This window comes from Protopterus annectens, chromosome 4.part1 (genome assembly GCF_019279795.1).
Source record: "Protopterus annectens isolate FY-2018-M chromosome 4.part1, PAN1.0, whole genome shotgun sequence".
NCBI lineage: Eukaryota > Metazoa > Chordata > Ceratodontiformes > Protopteridae > Protopterus > Protopterus annectens.
Genome location: NC_056734.1, coordinates 196272266 through 196292293, shown reverse-complemented (window position 1 = coordinate 196292293; position 20028 = coordinate 196272266). Strand labels below are relative to the sequence as shown.

The 20028-nt window shown below is 43.6% G+C and overlaps 1 protein-coding gene across 1 annotated transcript in view; it reads right to left on the bottom strand.

Moving 5' to 3' along the window:
- Nucleotides 1–20028, bottom strand: part of ANKMY1 (ankyrin repeat and MYND domain containing 1) — a 1970922-nt gene that overhangs the window by 1715034 nt on the left and 235860 nt on the right. The window contains exon 3 of the mRNA XM_044070101.1: nt 11118–11264. Coding sequence (XP_043926036.1) covers nt 11118–11264 — 147 coding nt within the window. The remainder of the gene's footprint in view (nt 1–11117; nt 11265–20028) is intronic.

Here is a 20028-nt window from a genome sequence, read left to right as displayed (position 1 = left end):
ACACTGTCTGCTGTAGGACCCGCGTCTTGCGTTGAGGTGTTGGCGTTCCATGCTCCGCTGGCTATTGGGTGTGCAGTGTTTGGGTGATGCCTATGTTGGAGTCACACATACGTCCGCCCACTCTGACACATTACGGGCGGACATGTTTGTGTGGCGTCCATTTCACTGTGTGTGCAGGTAAGGAGGTGTCAGTCCATGGGGCCTACGCTGTCAAAGTATGTGCTATCGTTCCCTCTTTGCCAAGGCATAGGCATATTGGGTACGCCCGTCTGCCTACTGGTGCTGGCACAGCGTGTTCATGGCGCTGAACGCCCTGTGCCTGTGCTTGCCTTGGCAGTTGTGGCGGGCTTGGTGGCTCTACACCATTATTTCCTGCAGCAGCTGTTTCCGCAGAATCATATTGTGTAGCATACAACATACTATGAATATGTGGGCACATGTGCCTGGAGAGTACTGCAAGGCTCCACGGATATCCAAGCACCGGAACCGTGATTTCAACATCCCAAACACACGCTCTATGATTATTCTGGTTTGTGCGTGTGCCTCATTATGGCGTTCTTGCATGTGTGTGTGTGCATTTCTGATGGGTGTCATCATCCACGGCTCCAGTGCATAGCCAGCATCCCCACAAGGTGACCTTGTGATGTCCCCCCTGGCAAATACCTGATACAGCTGTGAGGCATGCCAGATATGGGAGTCGTGGTAGCTTCCAGGGCTGCCGGCACACACATCCATGATAATGCCCTGCGCATTGCACACGACCTGGCAATTGATGGAGTGGTATCCCTTGCGGTTTATGTAGCGTCTACCCTGCTCACCAGGCGGTGACTTGATTTCTATGTGCGTACAGTCTATCGCACCCAGTACCTCCTGTATTGTGCCACACGGTGGAAGTGGCGCATATTGCTAGCCAACTCCTCCTGAGATCTGGGGAAGTTTATATACTCATGGGCATGTCGTAACATGGCATCCAGGAACTGGTGTAGTACCCTGGATGCTGATGCCTGTGAGATGCCCATTATATCGGTTGGCCTTTGAAAGGTACCTGTAGCCAGTATTCGCAAGCTCACACATACCTTTGTGTCCACTGGGATGGGCTCCCTCTGTTGTCTCTTGTTCTCAGGCGTGGCGGCACAGCTCCACTATTTGCTGTAACGTGTCCCTATCCACCCTGTAGCGCTCTACTATCTCCAGGTCTTGCAGCCCTGGTAGGTCACCCTTGGTCTGAACACTCTCCTTCTCCTGAGGCCTACGGTGGTTGTCGGCACCCTCCTCCACAACTCCGTCTGTCTCTGACACATACCATGCATCACGCCACAGCGGCACCCAACATATACATATTAAAAGTTCCCGTGTGTTTACACCCTACGGTGCGGCGTTTGGGAAATCAAGGCTGTGTGTTGTGTGCATTCACACTTTATACTGTTGTGCTGTATACCGGTGATGTCATTGGGTGTGTCTGTGCAGCCGTATCTGTGGATTATCTTCAGTGTTTTACCGTTGCAACTGCGGTATTGCCTTTCGTGTTACATTACAGTTGCCTGCATTGGCGTAGCTTTGCATCTTACATTACTGTTTCTGCACGTTGCACCTACTATTGCCTGCAGTGCATCCTGCAGGCACATGGCATAAAGATGCATTTTGTCTGCCGCCGCCGTTATGCTACCTCTGTACTTGGCTGTGCTATTTCGGTTCTTTGCTCTTTGCATTTCTACTACATCCCCTACTATCTTTGCATTCCTATGCCTCCCCTTTCCCGTTTTATGAGTCTGCAGGCAGAGTTGTCAGCTGCCGCCGTTTGCCCTTCCTGGATTGATTGGTGTTGATTGCTCATTACGGCTCCAATTACACTGCTTCCGCATTTCCTCATATTCTCCGCATTACCTTCCTATATCCGTGGTTGTTGGCGGGAGGCCGTCCACATGACTGGGTTGGGGAACGTTGTCATCCTCGTGCACATGCATCTGTGCGCGCATTATGTACTCTCAGCGCATCTATTTCCTCACACGCCGGTCCTGCTGCTGTGATGTGCATTGTACAGCCCATGTTTGCTGGCCTCAATGTGCTTCCTCCTACAGTGGCACACCCTCTGCGATTGACATGTATTCCGTGTAGGCCACTCGGTATACTACCGCTCGCCCGTTTGCTCCATCCTTACACCAGCGCCGGTTTTGCGATTCACTATTATCTGCCTCATTTGCATGGCATTGACTGCTAATACATGGTTACGGCGCCCGAACACTGCCGCCACTCCTTGACAACCCTTGCGCTGGGGTTGAGGCTTTCCATACATACTATGGTGGTGTGTGGTGGCTGTGCAGCTGATGTGTATTATACTGCTCTTTTAGGACATTTGTCATATTATTTCATTGTTTTGCACCTTCTGTGCACATATCCGGGGTTCTGCTGTGGTTTCTGCACATAACATTTATGTCATTATTTACATTTTGTGCATGTTTTCTTTGGACATTCTCGGTGCCTTCGCCATTGGCATATTGCACCTGTATGATACCTGACGTTGACAGCCTTCCATTACTCCTTGGTCATGTTTGGGTAAATGTAAACCGTTTTCTTGGTTTACATTTCCGTGCTTACGCTAATTTCGCCTGCGCCACTGTGGATCGATATTTGCCTTCATTTGCATGGTGCAATACCGCACACAGTGTGTTTAGCATACCTACGCCGGGCGGCGCAGGTCCGGCGCCGCCGGTAGTGCACGTGGGATTGGTTCATACCTGAATCGCTCGGTGGCCATATTTGGCTTTATAAGCCGACGCTATCGGGCGCCTGGCAAGGTTCATGAATCCGGGGGATTGTTTTCCAAGTGATAATAATAAGATAGGGAGAAGAAAATCTGAGGGATAATACAAGCAGGTGCTAAAGAAGAGGAAAGAGAAGATAATGTTACATAGAAGATCTATCATATAATATTAAAAACAGGAATGAGGAAGAGAAGTCCTAATCCAGTAAGATGAGACATAAAAGGTTTCACATTAACTGAGATTCCTAGAGTGAGTGCACAGTCAGGTAAGGTTAAGGTAGCCAGTGGAAGCAGTAAAGATGAGAAAATGAGTGCCTGTAAGGATCTCAATTACATAAGAGCTATGATTTATTTTATTTAGTTAGACTAGCAGACTGGGCTAAGGAACCTTATCGCCATAATCCAAGCCTAGACACAATGACAATTTACACAGTACCATTTTAATTATTTATTTAACATTTGTTTACCAGGAAAGTCCAACTGGGACACAGCCCATTTTCAGCAGAGGCCCAGGGAGAAATGTTCCAGACGCACATCTTTGGAATGCGGGAGGAAACAGCAACACCCTGAGGAAACCCATGCAAACGCAGGGAGGACACGTAGACTCCACAAAGAAGGCACCCCAGCCAAGAATCGAACCACAGAACCCCTTGCTGTGAGGTGACAAAGCTAACCACTGCACCACTGTACCGCCCGCAGTATAATTAGTGTTATTATACATATATGCATACATGTAAGCTGTAAAGTAGTCAAAATAAATATAGTTAGGATAAGTTAGAGAATATTATGAAAAAGAGATGGAGCAATAAAAGTAAAATTGTTGTAATTATAGAGTAGTATTTAAAGATATATCCCGCCCTTTTCTTTGCGGGGTTTTTTTTACCCCTTGCATCCCTGGGATTCCATATTTACCTGTTGTACCTTATATCTGTGTATGTGTACATATATTTCTACGTGTGATGATATCTATCTCCATATCTGTGTATGCACATAAGTACATATGTGGTCAACTTGCGAAAGTGGCAGCATACGGCTACACTGTCTGCTGTAGGACCCGGCGTCGGTTGAGGTGTTGGCGTTCCATGCTCCGCTGGCTATTGGGTGTGCAGTGTTTGGGTGATGCCTATGTTGGAGTCACACATACGTCCGCCCATACGGTACACATTACGGGCAGACATGTTTGTGTGGCGTCCATTTCACTGTGTGTGCAGGTAGGGAGGTGTCAGTCCATGGGGCCTACGCTGTCAGAGTATGTGCTATACGTTCCCTCTTTGCCAAGGCATAGGCATATTGGGTACGCCTCCGTCTACCTACTGGTGCTGGCACAGTGTGTTCATGGCGCTGAACGCCCTGTGCCTGTGCTTGCCTTGGCAGTTGTGGCGGGCTTGGTGGCCCTACACCATTATGTCCCTGCAGCAGCTGTTTCCGCAGAATCATATTGTGTAGCATACAACATACTATGAATATGTGGGCACATGTGCCTGGAGAGTACTGCAAGGCTCCACGGATGTATCCAAGCACCGGAACCGTGATTTCAACATCCCAAACACACGCTCTATGATTATTCTGGTTTGTGCGTGTGCCTCATTATGGCGTTCTTGCATGTGTGTGTGTGCATTTCTGATGGGTGTCATCATCCACGGCTCCAGTGCATAGCCAGCATCCCCCACAAGGTGACCTTGTGTGATGTCCCCCCTGGCAAATACCTGATACAGCTGTGAGGCATGCCAGATATGGGAGTCGTGGTAGCTTCCAGGGCTGCCGGCACACATCCATGATAATGCCCTGCGCATTGCACACGACCTGGCAATTGATGGAGTGGTATCCCTTGCGGTTTATGTAGCGTCTACCCTGCTCCCCGGGCGGTGACTTGATTTCTATGTGCGTACAGTCTATCGCACCCAGTACCTCCAGGTATTGTGCCACACGGTGGAAGTGGCGCATATTGCTAGCCAACTCCTCCTGAGATCTGGGGAAGTTTATATACTCATGGGCATGTCGTAACATGGCATCCAGGAACTGGTGTAGTACCCTGGATGCTGATGCCTGTGAGATGCCCATTATATCCCCGGTTGGCCTTTGAAAGGTACCTGTAGCCAGTATTCGCAAGCTCACACATACCTTTGTGTCCACTGGGATGGGCTCCCTTCTGTTGTCTCTTGTTCTCAGGAGTCGCGGTCAAAGCGTCAATATTTGCTGTGACGTGTCCGGATCCACCCTGGAGCTCTCTACTATCTCCAGGTCTTGCAGCCCGTGGTAGGTCACCCTTGGTCTGAACACTCTCCTTCTCCTATGAGGCCTACGGTAGTTGTCGGCACCCTCCTCCACAACTCCGTCTGTCTCTGACACATACCCATGCATCACGGCCACAGCGGCACCCAACATATACATATTAAAAGTTCCCCGTGTGTTTACACCCTACGGTGCGTTTGGGAAATCGCTGTGTGTTGTGTGCATTCACACTTTATACTGTTGTGCTGTATACCCGGTGATGTCATTGGGTGTGTCTGTGCAGCCGTATCTGTGGATTATCTTCAGTGTTTTACCGTTGCAACTGCGACGGTATTGCCTTTAGTGTTACATTACAGTTGCCTGCATTGGCGTAGCTTTGCATCTTACATTACTGTTTCTGCACGTTGCACCTACTATTGCCTGCAGTGCATCCTGCAGGCACATGGCATAAGATGCATTTTGTCTGCAGACGCCGTTATGCTACCTCTGTACTTGGCTGTGCTATTTCGGTTCTTTGCTCTTTGCATTTCTACTACATCCCCTACTATCTTTGCATTCCTATGCCCCACTTTCCCGTTTTGCGGGAGTCTGCAGGCAGAGTTGTCAGCTGCCGCCGTTTGCCCTTCCTGGATTGATTGGTGTTGATTGCTCATTACGGCTCCAATTACACTGCTTCCGCATTTCCTCATATTCTCCGCATTACCTTCCTATATCCGTGGTTGTTGACGGGGAGGCCGTCACATGACTGGGTTGGGGAACGTTGTCATCCTCGTGCACATGCATCTGTGCGCGCATTATGTACTCTCAGCGCATCTATTTCCTCACACGCCGGTCCTGCTGCTGTGATGTGCATTGTACAGCCCATGTTTGCTGGCCTCCAATGTGCTTCCTCCTACAGTGGCACACCCGTCTGCGATTGACATGTATTCCGTGTAGGCCACTCCTCGGTATACTACCGCTGCGCCGTTGCTCCATCCTTACACCAGCGCCGGTTTTGCGATTCACTATTATCTGCCTCATTTGCATGGCATTGACTGCTAATACATGGTTACGGCGCCGAACACTGCCGCCACTCCTTGACAACCCTTGCGCTGGGGTTGAGGCTTTCCATACATACTATGGTGTGTGGTGGCTGTGCAGCTGATGTGTATTATACTGCTCTTTTAGGACATTTGTCATATTATTTCATTGTTTTGCACCTTCTGTGCACATATCCGGGGTTCTGCTGTGGTTTCTCGTACATAACATTTATGTCATTATTTACATTTTGTGCATGTTTTCTTTGGACATTCTCGTGCCTTTCGCCATTGGCATATTGCACCTGTATGATACCTGACGTTGACAGCCTTCCATTACTCCTTGGTCATGTTTGGGTAAATGTAAACCGTTTTCTTGGTTTACATTTCCGTTCTTACGCTTCGCCTCGCCACTCGTGGATCGATATTTGCCTTCATTTGCATGGTGCAATACCGCACACAGTGTGTTTAGCATACCTCGCCGGGCGGCGCGGCGCCGCCGGTAGTGCACGTGGGATTGGTTCATACCTGAATCGCTCGGTGGCCATATTTGGCTTTATAACGCCGACGCTATGCGGGCGCCTGGCGCAAGGTTCATGAATCCCGGGGATTGTTTTCCAAGTGATAATAATAAGATAGGGAGAAGAAAATCTGAGGGATAATACAAGCAGGTGCTAAAGAAGAGGAAAGAGAAGATAATGTTACATAGAAGATCTATCATATAATATTAAAACAGGAATGAGGAAGAGAAGTCCTAATCCAGTAAGATGAGACATAAAAAGGTTTCACATTAACTGAGATTCCTAGAGTAGTGCACAGTCAGGTAAGGTTAAGGTAGCCAGTGGAAGCAGTAAAGATGAGAAAATGAGTGCCTGTAAGGATCTCAATTACATAAGAGCTATGATTTATTTTATTTAGTTAGACTAGCAGACTGGGCTAAGGAACCTTATCGCCATAATCCAAGCCTAGACACAATGACAATTTACACAGTACCATTTTAATTATTTATTTAACATTTGTTTACCAGGAAAGTCCAACTGGGACACAGCCCATTTTCAGCAGAGGCCCAGGGAGAAATGTTCCAGACGCACATCTTTGGAATGCGGGAGGAAACAGCAACACCCTGAGGAAACCCATGCAAACGCAGGGAGGACACGTAGACTCCACAAAGAAGGCACCCCAGCCAAGAATCGAACCACAGAACCCCTTGCTGTGAGGTGACAAAGCTAACCACTGCACCACTGTACCGCCCGCAGTATAATTAGTGTTATTATACATATATGCATACATGTAAGCTGTAAAGTAGTCAAAATAAATATAGTTAGGATAAGTTAGAGAATATTATGAAAAAGAGATGGAGCAATAAAAGTAAAATTGTTGTAATTATAGAGTAGTATTTAAAGATATATAAGGCAGCCAAACTGGGGGTTCATTGTTTTATGAATTAGTAGGCCACGGTGGTGCAGCGGTTAGCATTGTCACCTCACAGCAAGAGGTTCTCCCATTTGATTCTCAGCTGGAGCGCCTTCTGTGTGGAGTCTGCATGTCCTCCCCGTGGTCGAGTGACGTTTAAAGACATGCAGGTAGGTGCGTGTGTGAATGGGTGTGCCTTCTTTGAAGGTTGGGCGTCGGGCTGGCACTTCAGTACTGTAAAAATCCACTGCCAATCATTAGAGGACTGGAGTTCCACTGTGGCAACTCCTAACCGGGAAAAGCCGAAAGACATTACTTTTACTATTGTTTTATGAATTAATTTGTGTGACACCTAGTTAAAGTTGGTTTAGTATACCTCTGGTTTTTGGAGGAACCATATATGGTCTAGTATAATATTCTTTTAAGAGGGTGTTGACCTAGTGAGTAGGTAAGGCTAATATAAGTAGATGCAGCTGTGCTGGTTGGGGATGGAGGTGGGTACTTTTAAAAGCCTCTCCTGTGCATAGAGACAAGTAATAAAAAGTACCATATGGTAAGACTTTTTGGCCTCCTTATCTTAATGGTGTTACTTAATTTAGAACAGTTCTCAAGCCACCTGTCATTGTACACATTCCAAAACAGTACAGAAAAGAAAAAAATCTTGGAGTAGTCTGTGCACTACAATCATAACTATGAGCAGATATTTAACAAAATGTAATTTTTTTAATTTGTTAAAACTCTCCACAGGCCATAACTTATGGAGGTAGATTAATACTGCTGAAGGTGAATGAGTAATAAACAGAAATTTAGGAGAGAGTGGGCAAGCAAAATTAAAAATTTAACATAAAACAGACAATACAACTAAAACAAAATATATTGAGGCATGTTGTTTCTATAAGACATTTCCACAAAGATCAAAAGACTCTTGGTAGAGGAAACTCAGTTGGGACTTAACAATTTTGAACAGCAAAATGAACTGAAAGCATGCATGCAACCAATATCTGAGAGTCTCTATCAAGATACTAGCAAAGACTAGCACCAGAATGGAGGATGTAAATGACTCAGTAAATCAACAACAACTCTAGGCTTTGCAAAATAAGAAACCTTATATGTCAGAAAGGGGTCTATATTAGAACATCGAAGTATTACTACTTTGATTGTTCTAATATCGAACCCTTTGCATCGAACGCTGAAAATAGTGAAGCTGCAGAATATCGAATAGCTAGTAGTGTATGTACGGTTTAGTGTAGGGATTTGTGAAGTGTATGTGTGTGTGGATTATGTATTTTGGTGTGCTTGTGTTGTGTGTATGTTTGATGGAACAGCAAATTTTTTCCCTGGGAAAAAATTTGCTGTTCTGAGTGTTCGATGTTAAGGTGTTTCGAGTGAAATGGTTCAGTATTAGAACATTCGATTTAGTAATACTTCGATGTTCTGATATAGACCCGTCAGAAAGTACAGTTATGTAAAATCTTACCATAACAGTAGATGTCCTTCTCTTCACTGTTGCAATATTTTTTACAATAGGGATCACCCTGCCAAGGGTAGCCTGACGTCCGGCCAGTATACCAAAGCCTTTAGGTTGTAATATGTATGCAGTATGTCACACATATGCTCCCCATGCATGGCATAGGGCATAAAGGAGACGTGCGAATGTACCATCCTCAGAAATGAAAAGCCTCAGGAAGAATGACAGTCTAAGGAGACAAAGAGGTAACAAGTACGTCCAGAAGGAGAAAAGAAACAGGGGGAGGAGGAAGGGGGCGAATACTGCAACAGTGAAGAAAAGGACATCTACTGTTATGGTAAGATTTTACACAACTGTCCTGACGTATCACTGTTGCAGTATTCTTTACAATAGGGAGAATACAAAACCACAGGAAGAAGGTTGGGAGGAGGAAGAACAAGCAGATCCCTCATGAAAACTATGTAGGATAGCCCTGGCAAAACTGGCTCTAGCCCTAGAAACAACATCCAACTTATAGTGCTTGGTAAAAGTATGCACAGAGGTCCAAGCAGCTGTCTCAAGAATAGAATTAGTATCCAAACCTTTGAAAAAAAAGCACCAGAAGAGACCACAGCCATTCACTTTAAGGATCTTTGGGAGCAGGAGAAAGATGCTTAGTTTTCTGCTTCTTTTTCAAGGGGACGTCAGCCCTAAAGATCTTAGGTGGCCTGGACCTCTGACAACATTCTATAAGCATAGCAGGAATCTCTTCTCTGATTAAAACTTGAGGAACACCTGTAGTCCCTTTGGAAATAATCAGAAACTGTTCCACTTGAACATCCAAAGTGGACGTCTGCAAGGCCTCCATTGACATGGGAGAAGCTAAATCCATGCTGGCCTTCAAAATGGTCACAGCAGAGAAATCCAGCTAAGAAACCGCGCAGTCCTCTGGGCTTTCACTAACATTGAGAGAGAGATGTCCAGTGGAGGTGGCACAGCAGAAGAATCTGACAGAGCTTTCTTTGCCTTCTTCATGGACGGCTAGCTCTCAGGCCAGAAGAGTCCTTCATAGAACCTTAGCCAATAATTTGAGATGCTGGTTTTCTAAGTAGATTGCTAAAGAAGAGAGATGACTATGCAAGGTTTTTGGAACAAATACCTGACAAATGGGACAAGAAGTAAGATCGTGAGAAGCATCTAAGCAAAGCAAACACTGCTCATGATGATCATTATGGAAATGTGTCTACCGCACTGGCATTTCCCCTTTCTGGATGACATGAAACCAACTACCATAAAATAAAAGAAGATAAGAAGAATAAATCCCAACGGGGCACTTATCTGAAAAGCGACCTGGTAACCAGCAGATGAACAAGCATTCAGACTGATGATCAAATATGGCAATCGGACTGGTGGCAAAGAAGTTCTGAGAATAGTATGTTCATACGTCACCTTTATGTCCTGCACCATGCATAGGAAGTATACGTTTGAAGCACAGCAAGCCTATTACAACCTGAAGGCTTTGGTAAACTGGCTGGACGTCAGGCTACCCTTGGCAGGGGATCCCTAGTGTAAAGAATACTGTAACAGTGATATGGAAGGATGTCTTACTGGTATGTTTCATAAATCACCTCATTTTGACTTTTGGCAATTATTTTTTTTTTGTTTTCATAGGTTCGTATGTGATAACTAGGCTAACAACCATAGTACGCTCTTTTAAGCCTAGCCATGTTTCCAAAATGTATCTGACAAGTTCTGACACCCTTGGGTTATTTTACAGGGTGCATGTATGCTTGAGCATGGGTGATCAAGCATTTACAGGCTGCCTCTGTCTACTAGAGACATAGGTGCCAGACCAGGAGTAAATTTCTGATTCCTCTGAAGTGGATTAGTGAAAACTCTGCTTCACATAGATGGAGAACATGTTCAACAATGTTCTACAATGGCAAACATCTAAGGAATCCTGTTAGCATCTCTTGCTAACTAGATGCAATTTCTGATTCCAGGTTTTTAAAAAGAAATGGATCCTTCTAATAACTGAATTATTTGAATGGCATCAATCAGATACTAATTATTTCAAAAAGACTAATTGTTATGCTGATCCTTAGGTCCTCACAGTACCTAATACCACAAACACTCATGATGTCAGACTCCTGTTCTCATTATAGAAGGCCTGAATAGCATAATGTATACACTACTTTTGTGCATTTTACTGCTCTTTGATAGTGGCTATCATTTAATTTCTTATTACCTCATACTTTGTTCCATCCTCATTTTCCAGGGCACCATAACCCTCTTTCTGACTCAGGTAAAAAGATCCTGTAAAAACAGAACCATCTGGCCACTTATAAGTTCCTTTGCCATGACGGTGATCCTTGTAAAACTCACCAATGTAAACCTGTAAAGAAAAAGTAAATAATTTACTCAAAGCTTGTTGAATAGCTGAATGATTCAAAGAGCAGAAATGTATCCACCATTGTTATAACAGCTGTGTAACAGCTTCTGTGTAACATGTCACTGACGGTCAACTACTGTTTCACTGAACAGATTTATGATATTCTGCATTGAAAGGAGCAATAATCAGATGGACCTGTTAGAGATGCACAACAAATTTGTGAAATGTCACAGTGAGGCTTACTCAGGCTTTATGTAATGAAGAAAAACAGGCGTGTGTGTGTGTGTGTGTGTGTGTGTGTGTGTGTGTGTGTGTGTGTGTGTGTGTGTGTGCGTGTGTGTGTATGTGTGTGTGATCAGCTATTTTCAAACGGTGGCAAAAGGTACAGTAGTCTAATTAACAAAGCAATTTTCCATCCATAGTACTATCACTAGTATTCGTGAACTAGTAAATTACTGCAATAAAAATAAGATAGTCATATACCAACAATTCATTACAAGCCCAGTCCAATGGCTGGCACTTTTTTTCAAATGCTGCTGAACATTAAAAAACATTCTACTTAACATACTATTAAAAGAATTCAGAGTTCAAATGCCTCCACTACACATGACTTATGATGCAGACAGAGGGCTGTCATCAAAAATTAATTAGGTACTAAAAAAAAATAAATGAAGACAAAAAAAAAATACTATAACACCATTCAGAACAATAGTAAATGCAACCCTAAAAATTCTGGTCAGCTATTAAAGAAATCTTACATCCCAGCCAAAAATTCAAACGTAACTCCTCTCCCAATAACCCACCACTCAAAACTACAACAGAGTTCAATTTTTATTTCATAGGTAGTATCCCTAACCAAGGATTCCCCAGCATCTAATCCCAATCATGCCCAACAGCCATGTATTACCACATCCACTTTCACCTTCAAACTTGTGCCCACATCCCATATAAAACTACTGTTAAATTTAAACCATGCTCTGCTTCAGCTGATTACTTTCCAAGCAAGTACCTTAAAATAATAGCTAATAGCATCGCCTATCCTGTCTCAATCTTTATAAATAGATAAATCCAGGAATCACACTTTCAGTCTCTCTGGAAAAAAATCAAACATTATCCTTACACACGAATGAAGAAATTAAACAGGCATCACTAACTTTAGACCTATAACAATCTTATTCCCCCTCACCAAAATACTCAAAAAATGTATTCAGAAACAACTGCTAAACTATGTCCTGCAGAAAGAACTCTTATCCTCCAAACAACACAGCTTCTGTCCCTCCCATAGTACTAATACTGCACTTCTAGCCATTACAGATACTGCTAGTCGCCTCCTTATTTCTAGACTTGTCTAAAGCCTTCCACACAGTCTGTCAAAGCAAATTTCTACTTCAAATGTCCTCACTAGGTCTATCTCAATCCACCTTTCTATGGTTCAAAAGATACCTATCTAATAGGTATCAGTCAGCAAAATGGCATTACACCCTCTCTACATACCACCCAGTCACCACCATTGTACCATAAGGCTCTATCCTTGGTCTCCTCCTCTTTAACATTCTCACCAACACTCTCCTAACATCCACACAATAGGCTACCCTGATACAGTATGCAGATAACCTCACACTCATTTGCAAATCAGACAGCTTGGCACATCTTCAAAAAAATACAAAATACTCATGAAGCTTTAGCAGCCGTTGAAGCATGGCTTTGTACCTTGCAACTCATGCTTTGTCAACCCCCCCAATCCCTCACTCATGAAAAACAAAATTTAAAATCTTCTATTTTAATTATACAACCACTGAAGTCACTTCTCTTAGCAAATTATTAAAGATGACAGTGGAAGATAATTGCATATACAAAATTCCATAAAAAAATCACCAAACCCAGGGATGCTTTACAGAGCCAAAATCTTTTTCACCAACTCAACTAAAACTACACTTGCCACTACCCACCGCCTCCCCTCACTGCTTTATGGTGCTCCCATACTTATTAACTTCCAGGCATCACAAAAAGCAAAACTTGAATAATGCTATAATAAAGTGACTAAATTTGCAGCAAATATCCCTTTCAGCACCCACCACTGTATAGAACTAAAAAGCCTAAATTGGTTAGAACTACCCCATCGATTAAAATATACACAGCTTCTTACTACCTATAAAATTATCCAGCATCCATCTGCTTGTCCAGTGACCAAAACCTTCGTTCTGTCAACAACTCTTGTCAAATCTACCGAGCATACTCTGTACTCATACCATGTTGCTAAAGCCTGGAACTCCTATCCATCAGGCCAGTACTCTCCCTCCAGTCCTTTAAAACCATTCTGAAAGACTTCCTAGCTAAAATCTGGCACTGTTCTTGCTCAGCACCAGGATAAACTATATTCCTAAATATGAACAAGAACCTATTCATACCTTATACCTCCTTACTCTGCCTTCTTCACTCAGTTTCTATCCCCTGACTATCTAAATATAACATAACCCTGTTTTCATCTCTCACTTCATACTGAAATTCCTGTCTGTAGGATATTGACCTACCTTACATTTCTCTAAAATGGCTAAAATTTCTCTAAATATTAAATCATTCTCAAATAAGTTGAATCTATTTTAAACCAATGTTGTCACATTATGTCTATTTTGGTATAATTATTTAAACTCTACATGTTTTTGTATTATTTTTGAATATTGCAAAATTGTTGCTCTTAAAATGTTTTTGCAATACTTTGGAGCTTTCCAACCAGGCCTCTTGTGGGACAATCAGTGCTTACATACATTTAACTTTCTATAGCTTGACATTGTAAAGCATGTATATCCATATATATATCACAAACAACTACTCTGTCTAATCTTGATCTCCAGACTGATTTAATACTGCTTCTTAAAAATACTCAACCGCACAAGTTAACTATTTACAATGTAGCTTGAGATCAGGTATTAATTATTAACATTAATGTTTTATTACCACTATGTAATTGTTCATTCTATGATATTTTTATGTTATACTGTACAGTTTTCTCAAATATAACATTGCCTAATATGCTTCACTTATTAATATTTTTCAGTTTGACCCTTCTCTTCTAGCCTCACTAACAAGATCTACTATTTGTGGTTTAACAAATTTACTGTCCAGTTTTTGCATATCTTCCATCATCTCTAACATCAAACATGTGCATGAAAGTTGGTCTGATTTTAATAACTCAAAAGTTTGTCTAGCTTCATTCCATTTTTTCATCAAAATCTTGTTTTTTTTGTTCTTGCTTTTCCAGATACCCATTACATTGTCTTCCGTGCTTTCTTATAATTATATATTATATACCGTTGGTGTTATTCAACTTTATCAAGGTCTAACTTCATTTAAAATAGACAGACTTAATATATATTGTGACACCCCTGTACTGGCCCAGTACTCACGGAGCCTCAATCCTCACCACTGGCAACAGTGGGGGACGTACACAATGGAAGGATGACAAGTACACACACGGTAAAGTACAATTTCCCTTAAGAGCACACAGAGATCACAGTCAATCTGGGTCTGGTTTCTCCCTCTTTCTCCAGATCCCCAATAAGACTCCCCACTGGCACAGCTATAGGGTTAAGAACTCAGCTGAGGGGTCAAGCCATGATCATTTATTCATTTATTATTGTTCATATTTTAATTTTGATTTTGATTTTATAATCTAACAATATATAGTTTATTCTCAATAATCTTTTCAACAAACCTAAGTTTGTATAAAAAACATTTTGTTTTGCACTTTTGTATTATTGTATACTCAGTTAGTAAGAACTGACTCCTGAAGGTTACACAAGAAAATGTTTTAATGGGTTAATTATTATACAAAAAGATTATTAGATGATGTGACTCATTGTGTTCAATTAGTTCTGATTACACCCTTCAGCACCCTCTCTGTCCAACCAGTGCATCGTGTCCCTGCCCAAGTAGCTGATAGCTACACACTTTGAATTTGATTTATATACAAACACACGCACACACCTGGGGAAGGCAGGCACAGGTTTACTAGCTATGCCCCCTTCTGCCCAGAATATAAGGTAGTTATCACTGCCACCAGCCCTTACTCATCAGCTACTGGAAGACCCTTACAAAGGGTGACCAATCTTACTGTGTAATGTTCCTATTATCCAAATGGTAAGTGTGGCCAAGACTTGCAAGACTATTTAGGAGTGGCCTGTACAGTGTCACCAAATACATATGCAACTACTCTTAGAGCTTAAATATGTCTCACAAATATCAGCCACAAAGATAGGTTTAAATATATTTAATAATAAATAATAAAAGAACAAGACAATACTCAGAAAACAACTACAGTTACTTCAGAGTTCAGAATCATAAGAAATATTTTAAGACAACATTGCAGGACAGTCTCAAATAAATACAGAAAACATCTAAACTAATATTTACTATATTTCTATCTATAAAAGAAATTAGTTTTCCCTAATTACTTACTATTAACAAGGCAAGTGCAGATGATGGTGATGATGGATGTTTCCAGATCAAAGACAAAATACAAAATGCCTAGTCTCTCTCTGAGACAGCTCTTAAATGAATATCACACATTTTACTGCTGGGTTAGCCTGGATGACATCACTTTTTGTCACCTGGCTTCAGTTCCCAGGCTAAAACAGAAACTAAGGATTTTAACACTTCTGTGTTAAAAATATATATCTCTCAGATGTGCTCAGAACTGGGCAGCTGCTAGGGAGTCATAAAGCAATCAAACACTTTAAATTTTAAACCTGGTAATTGCTTTTCTTTTCAGACAATAGAAAAACTTCCAGCTCTAGACATTGTGTCTGCTTGCTGCATTGAAACTAACTTTAACAGCACATCATAAAGCACTTAATTTCAACTTATTTTCTTGAAGTTTTATGAGATAATCTTCTATGTTCCAGCAGGGTATGCTGTGGTTACATTATTGACGCTCAATACATAACACACAGTTCTGTATAAATCATATCAATATTCACAAATGACTTAGAATTATGTACAAAATTCCAGATAGCTGGGCTAAGAGTGTCACAGTCCCCCCCCCTAAAACTCAAGCTAGTTTTTCAAGTGACCCCTGAGAAACATTGCTTGAGAGGGTTGAGCCTATCTGGGAATACCTTACCCCATTCCCTGTCTTGACAGCCCATCTGCGTTGGCACTGCTAACCCCACTGTGGTGCTGCACTGTCATATCATATGCTTGCAACCCTAGGCTCCACCTTAATAACTTGGCATTTTGCTGGCTGGCTCGATGTAGCCATGTTAGGGGATTGTGATCTGTAACTACAGTGAATTTCCTTTCATACAGATAAAGCTGAAATTTCTGCAGTGTCCACACAATGGCTAGGCATTCCTTTTCTACAGCTGTATAACACTCCTTCCTGGGTTGGAGCCTATGACTGAGATATACCACTGGGTGCTCTTCTCCCTCTTAGGAAACCTGGCTAAGTACAGCCCCCACCCCATGGTTTGAAGCATCCACCTGCACAACAACTTATTTGCTTTAATCTGGACTGGCTAACACAGAGGGTCCTCCCAAAGTTCCTTTAAGCTTCTGGAATGCCTGCTCACATGCTGAGGGTCCACACTACCTTATCTGGCCTGTTCTTCCTTGTCAGGTCTGTGAGGAGAGCAGCAATGGTGCTATAATTGGGGACAAACTTTCTGTAGTACCATGCTGTCCCTTAGAATGGTAACAGGGGCAGACCATGCCTGAATGGCTTCCACCTTGGCAGGTTCTGGCCTGATCTTACCACTCCCAACTCTATGTCCCAGGTAGGAGACCTCTGTCATACCCACCTGACATTTGCTGGGCTTAATGGTCAGCCCTGCCCACTGTAATCTACCCAGCACCTCCCTGACATGCTGAAGGTGCTCTTGCCAGGAATGGCTGTAGATGGCAATATCATCTAGGTAAGCAAGGGTAAAATCTCCTGCTTCTGCTAGGATACGATCTACTAGCCTCTGGAAAGTTTCTGGGGCATTTTTCATTCCAAAGGGTATCTTTGTGAACTCATACAAGCCAAAAGGAGTCACAAAGGCTGACCTATATCTAGCACTGGGAGTCAAGGGGACCTGCCAGTAACCCTTGGTATCAATATTAATAATAATAGTGGTAAGATACTTAACCCCACCCAGCTGCTCTAGGGCTTCATCTCTCCTAGGCATGGGGTAAGCATCTGACTCTGTGTGACTATTTAATTTTCTGTAGTCTACACAGAACCTGGTGCTGCCATCCTTCTTTGGTACCAGCATCACTGGGGAAGCCCAGGGACTGCTGGACTCCTGAATTACTCTTAGTTCCAACATTTCCTGTATCTCTTCTCTCAGAGTCTGACTCTCTCAGGCACCCTATAAGGGGCCTGCTTAATAGGCTTTTGTGGTCCTGTATCCACATGGTGTTGCACCAGGTGGGTGCACCCTGGTTTCCCAGTGAACAGGGTGCACCAGGTGGTTTCCCAGTGAACATGCCCCCAAACTCCTGTAACACTGATCAGATTTCTCAAACCTGGATAGGGGATAACTGCTGGGACATTGCTACCATGTCTACTGACGTGTCAGTCCGAGCCTCACTGAGGAGATCAGTCACCAGATCCCCCTCAGACTCCTCTTGCCATCCACTGTAAACACTCACCACAAGGACCTCCCCATCATGGTAAGGTTTCATCATGTTAACATGGTACAATTTGTGCCCCTGCCTCCTGCCTAGAAGTTCTACCATGTAGTTAACATCACTGACCTTCCTTTCTTGTAGGGTCCCTCCCAAGCTGCCTGCAACTTGTTGTGTCTGACAGGAATGAGAATCATTACCTGCTCCCCTAAAGCATACTCTCTAGCTTGAGCATTCCTGTCATACCAGACTGTTTTCTGCTGTTGGCTTCTGCCAGGTTCCCTTGGGCTAACCCCATGAGTTCCCTGAGCCTTGTCATGAGGTTTAGTACATATGCCACAACAGATACCTTGTGGGATTCACACTCACCCTCCCACTGATCTCGAATCAAATCTAGAGGTCTCCTCATCCTATGCCCATACAGCAACTCAAAGGGTGAAAAACCTCTGGATTCCTGGGGCACCTCTCTGTAAGTAAACAGATGGGGCAAATATTCATCCCAGTTCCCTCTTAAACTGGTCTGCAAATGCGCGTAGCATGGACTTGAGTGTAGAGTTTAACCTCTCAACAGGGCCATTAGTCTAGGGGTGGTAGGGGCTGGTCTTTAGATGCTTCACCCCACAGGGCGTCCACAGACAAGCCAGCAGGTCTGACATGAAATTGGCACCTCTGTCAGTCAGTATTTCTTTTGGAAAACCTACACTGCTGAAAATCTCTAACAAAGCATTTGCCACCTTTTCTGCCTCAATGGAGGACTGAGCCACTGCCTCAGGGTATCTGGTAGCATAATATACTACCACTAGGATATAATTTTTCCGTGTGGAACTTGGGGTACTCAGAGGCCCCGCAATATCCATAGCTACCATCTGAAATGGCTCCTCATTCACAGGCAAAGGTGTCAAAGGAGCTTTCCTCTTGTTTCCTGCCTTGTCTACCTGTTGTCACTGCTCACAGGTCCTGCAGCACCCTGTTACATCTCTGGAAATCACAGGCCAATAGAAGTTCTGCATAACACATCCTTTGTACATTTTATGCTCATATGACCTGCAAAGGGCATATCATGGACTATGGCTAGAAGTGCCAGATGGTACACTCTGGGCACTACCAACTGCTGTATTCTCTCACCCTCTAGCTCTCCCTCAGGGGTCCACTCTCTATACAGTAACCCTTTGTCCCAGTATACAGATTCCCCTTTCCTTTCCTTGAAAATCAGGTGCCTCACTAGCTACCTCTCTTTCAGGTCTTGTAATGTAAGGTCTGAGTCCTGAGCCTGTCTCAGCTCTCTCTTAGTAACCCTTCCCATCTTCCCTTCCACAGTCTGGCATCCTCTGACAGTGGTGCCTCACTGTCAGCCTGGGTAGTACTACTACAAACCTCTGCCCTTGCACCTACTCTGTCCAAGGGAACATCAGTAACCATAAGCAGCTGTGACTCACGTTCAGTCTCACTGCTACAGGGTAGCTCCCTCCCTTAAGTACCACCTCACCAGTACTGGCTGCAAGTGTGCGGTCTGTCTGGGTTTCCCCAGGCTACCAGACCCACATGCTTGTTTCCAAGCCTAACTGCATGTAACTGCATGCACACATGGTACTGCACTATCAAAATCATTCTCTGTCAGGACAACTGCAGGGATATCCTCAAACACACCTACTTGCTAGCTTCCTTTTCCACCCTCCCAGTCAAGTTGAACCCTAGACAAAGGTATTTGGAAAGGGGTACCTCCTAAAGCTCTGACTGGAGTAGACTGCCCAAGTAAGTAGTGCTCCTCTGCAACCATTGCAGGCTTCACAATGGTTAGGTCAGAGGCTGTGTATCTCCTAGCAATGGCCTCTTTCCCATTCACTAAGATAGGATATAACCTCTTGTGGTAGTTTGGTACCCTTGTTGTCTCAAGACAACCTACTGCTGGCATTTTGTCATTCCCACTTACTGGCTCTCCCACCTTTTGTTCCCCACCTTGCCTCTGTGGACATCTACATGCTACATGGCCCCACTGGTTGTATTTAAAACATTTAACCCTTGTTCCTGAATGTGCACCTGGACTAGTGGCTACCCCTGCTACTGGGGACTCTGTTGAGGCCATCTGGGCTGCCCACCATGGGTTTCCTTAGACCCATGAGCAACACTGGGTGTCCCTTTCCTGTGCAGTGATACCCTGCTA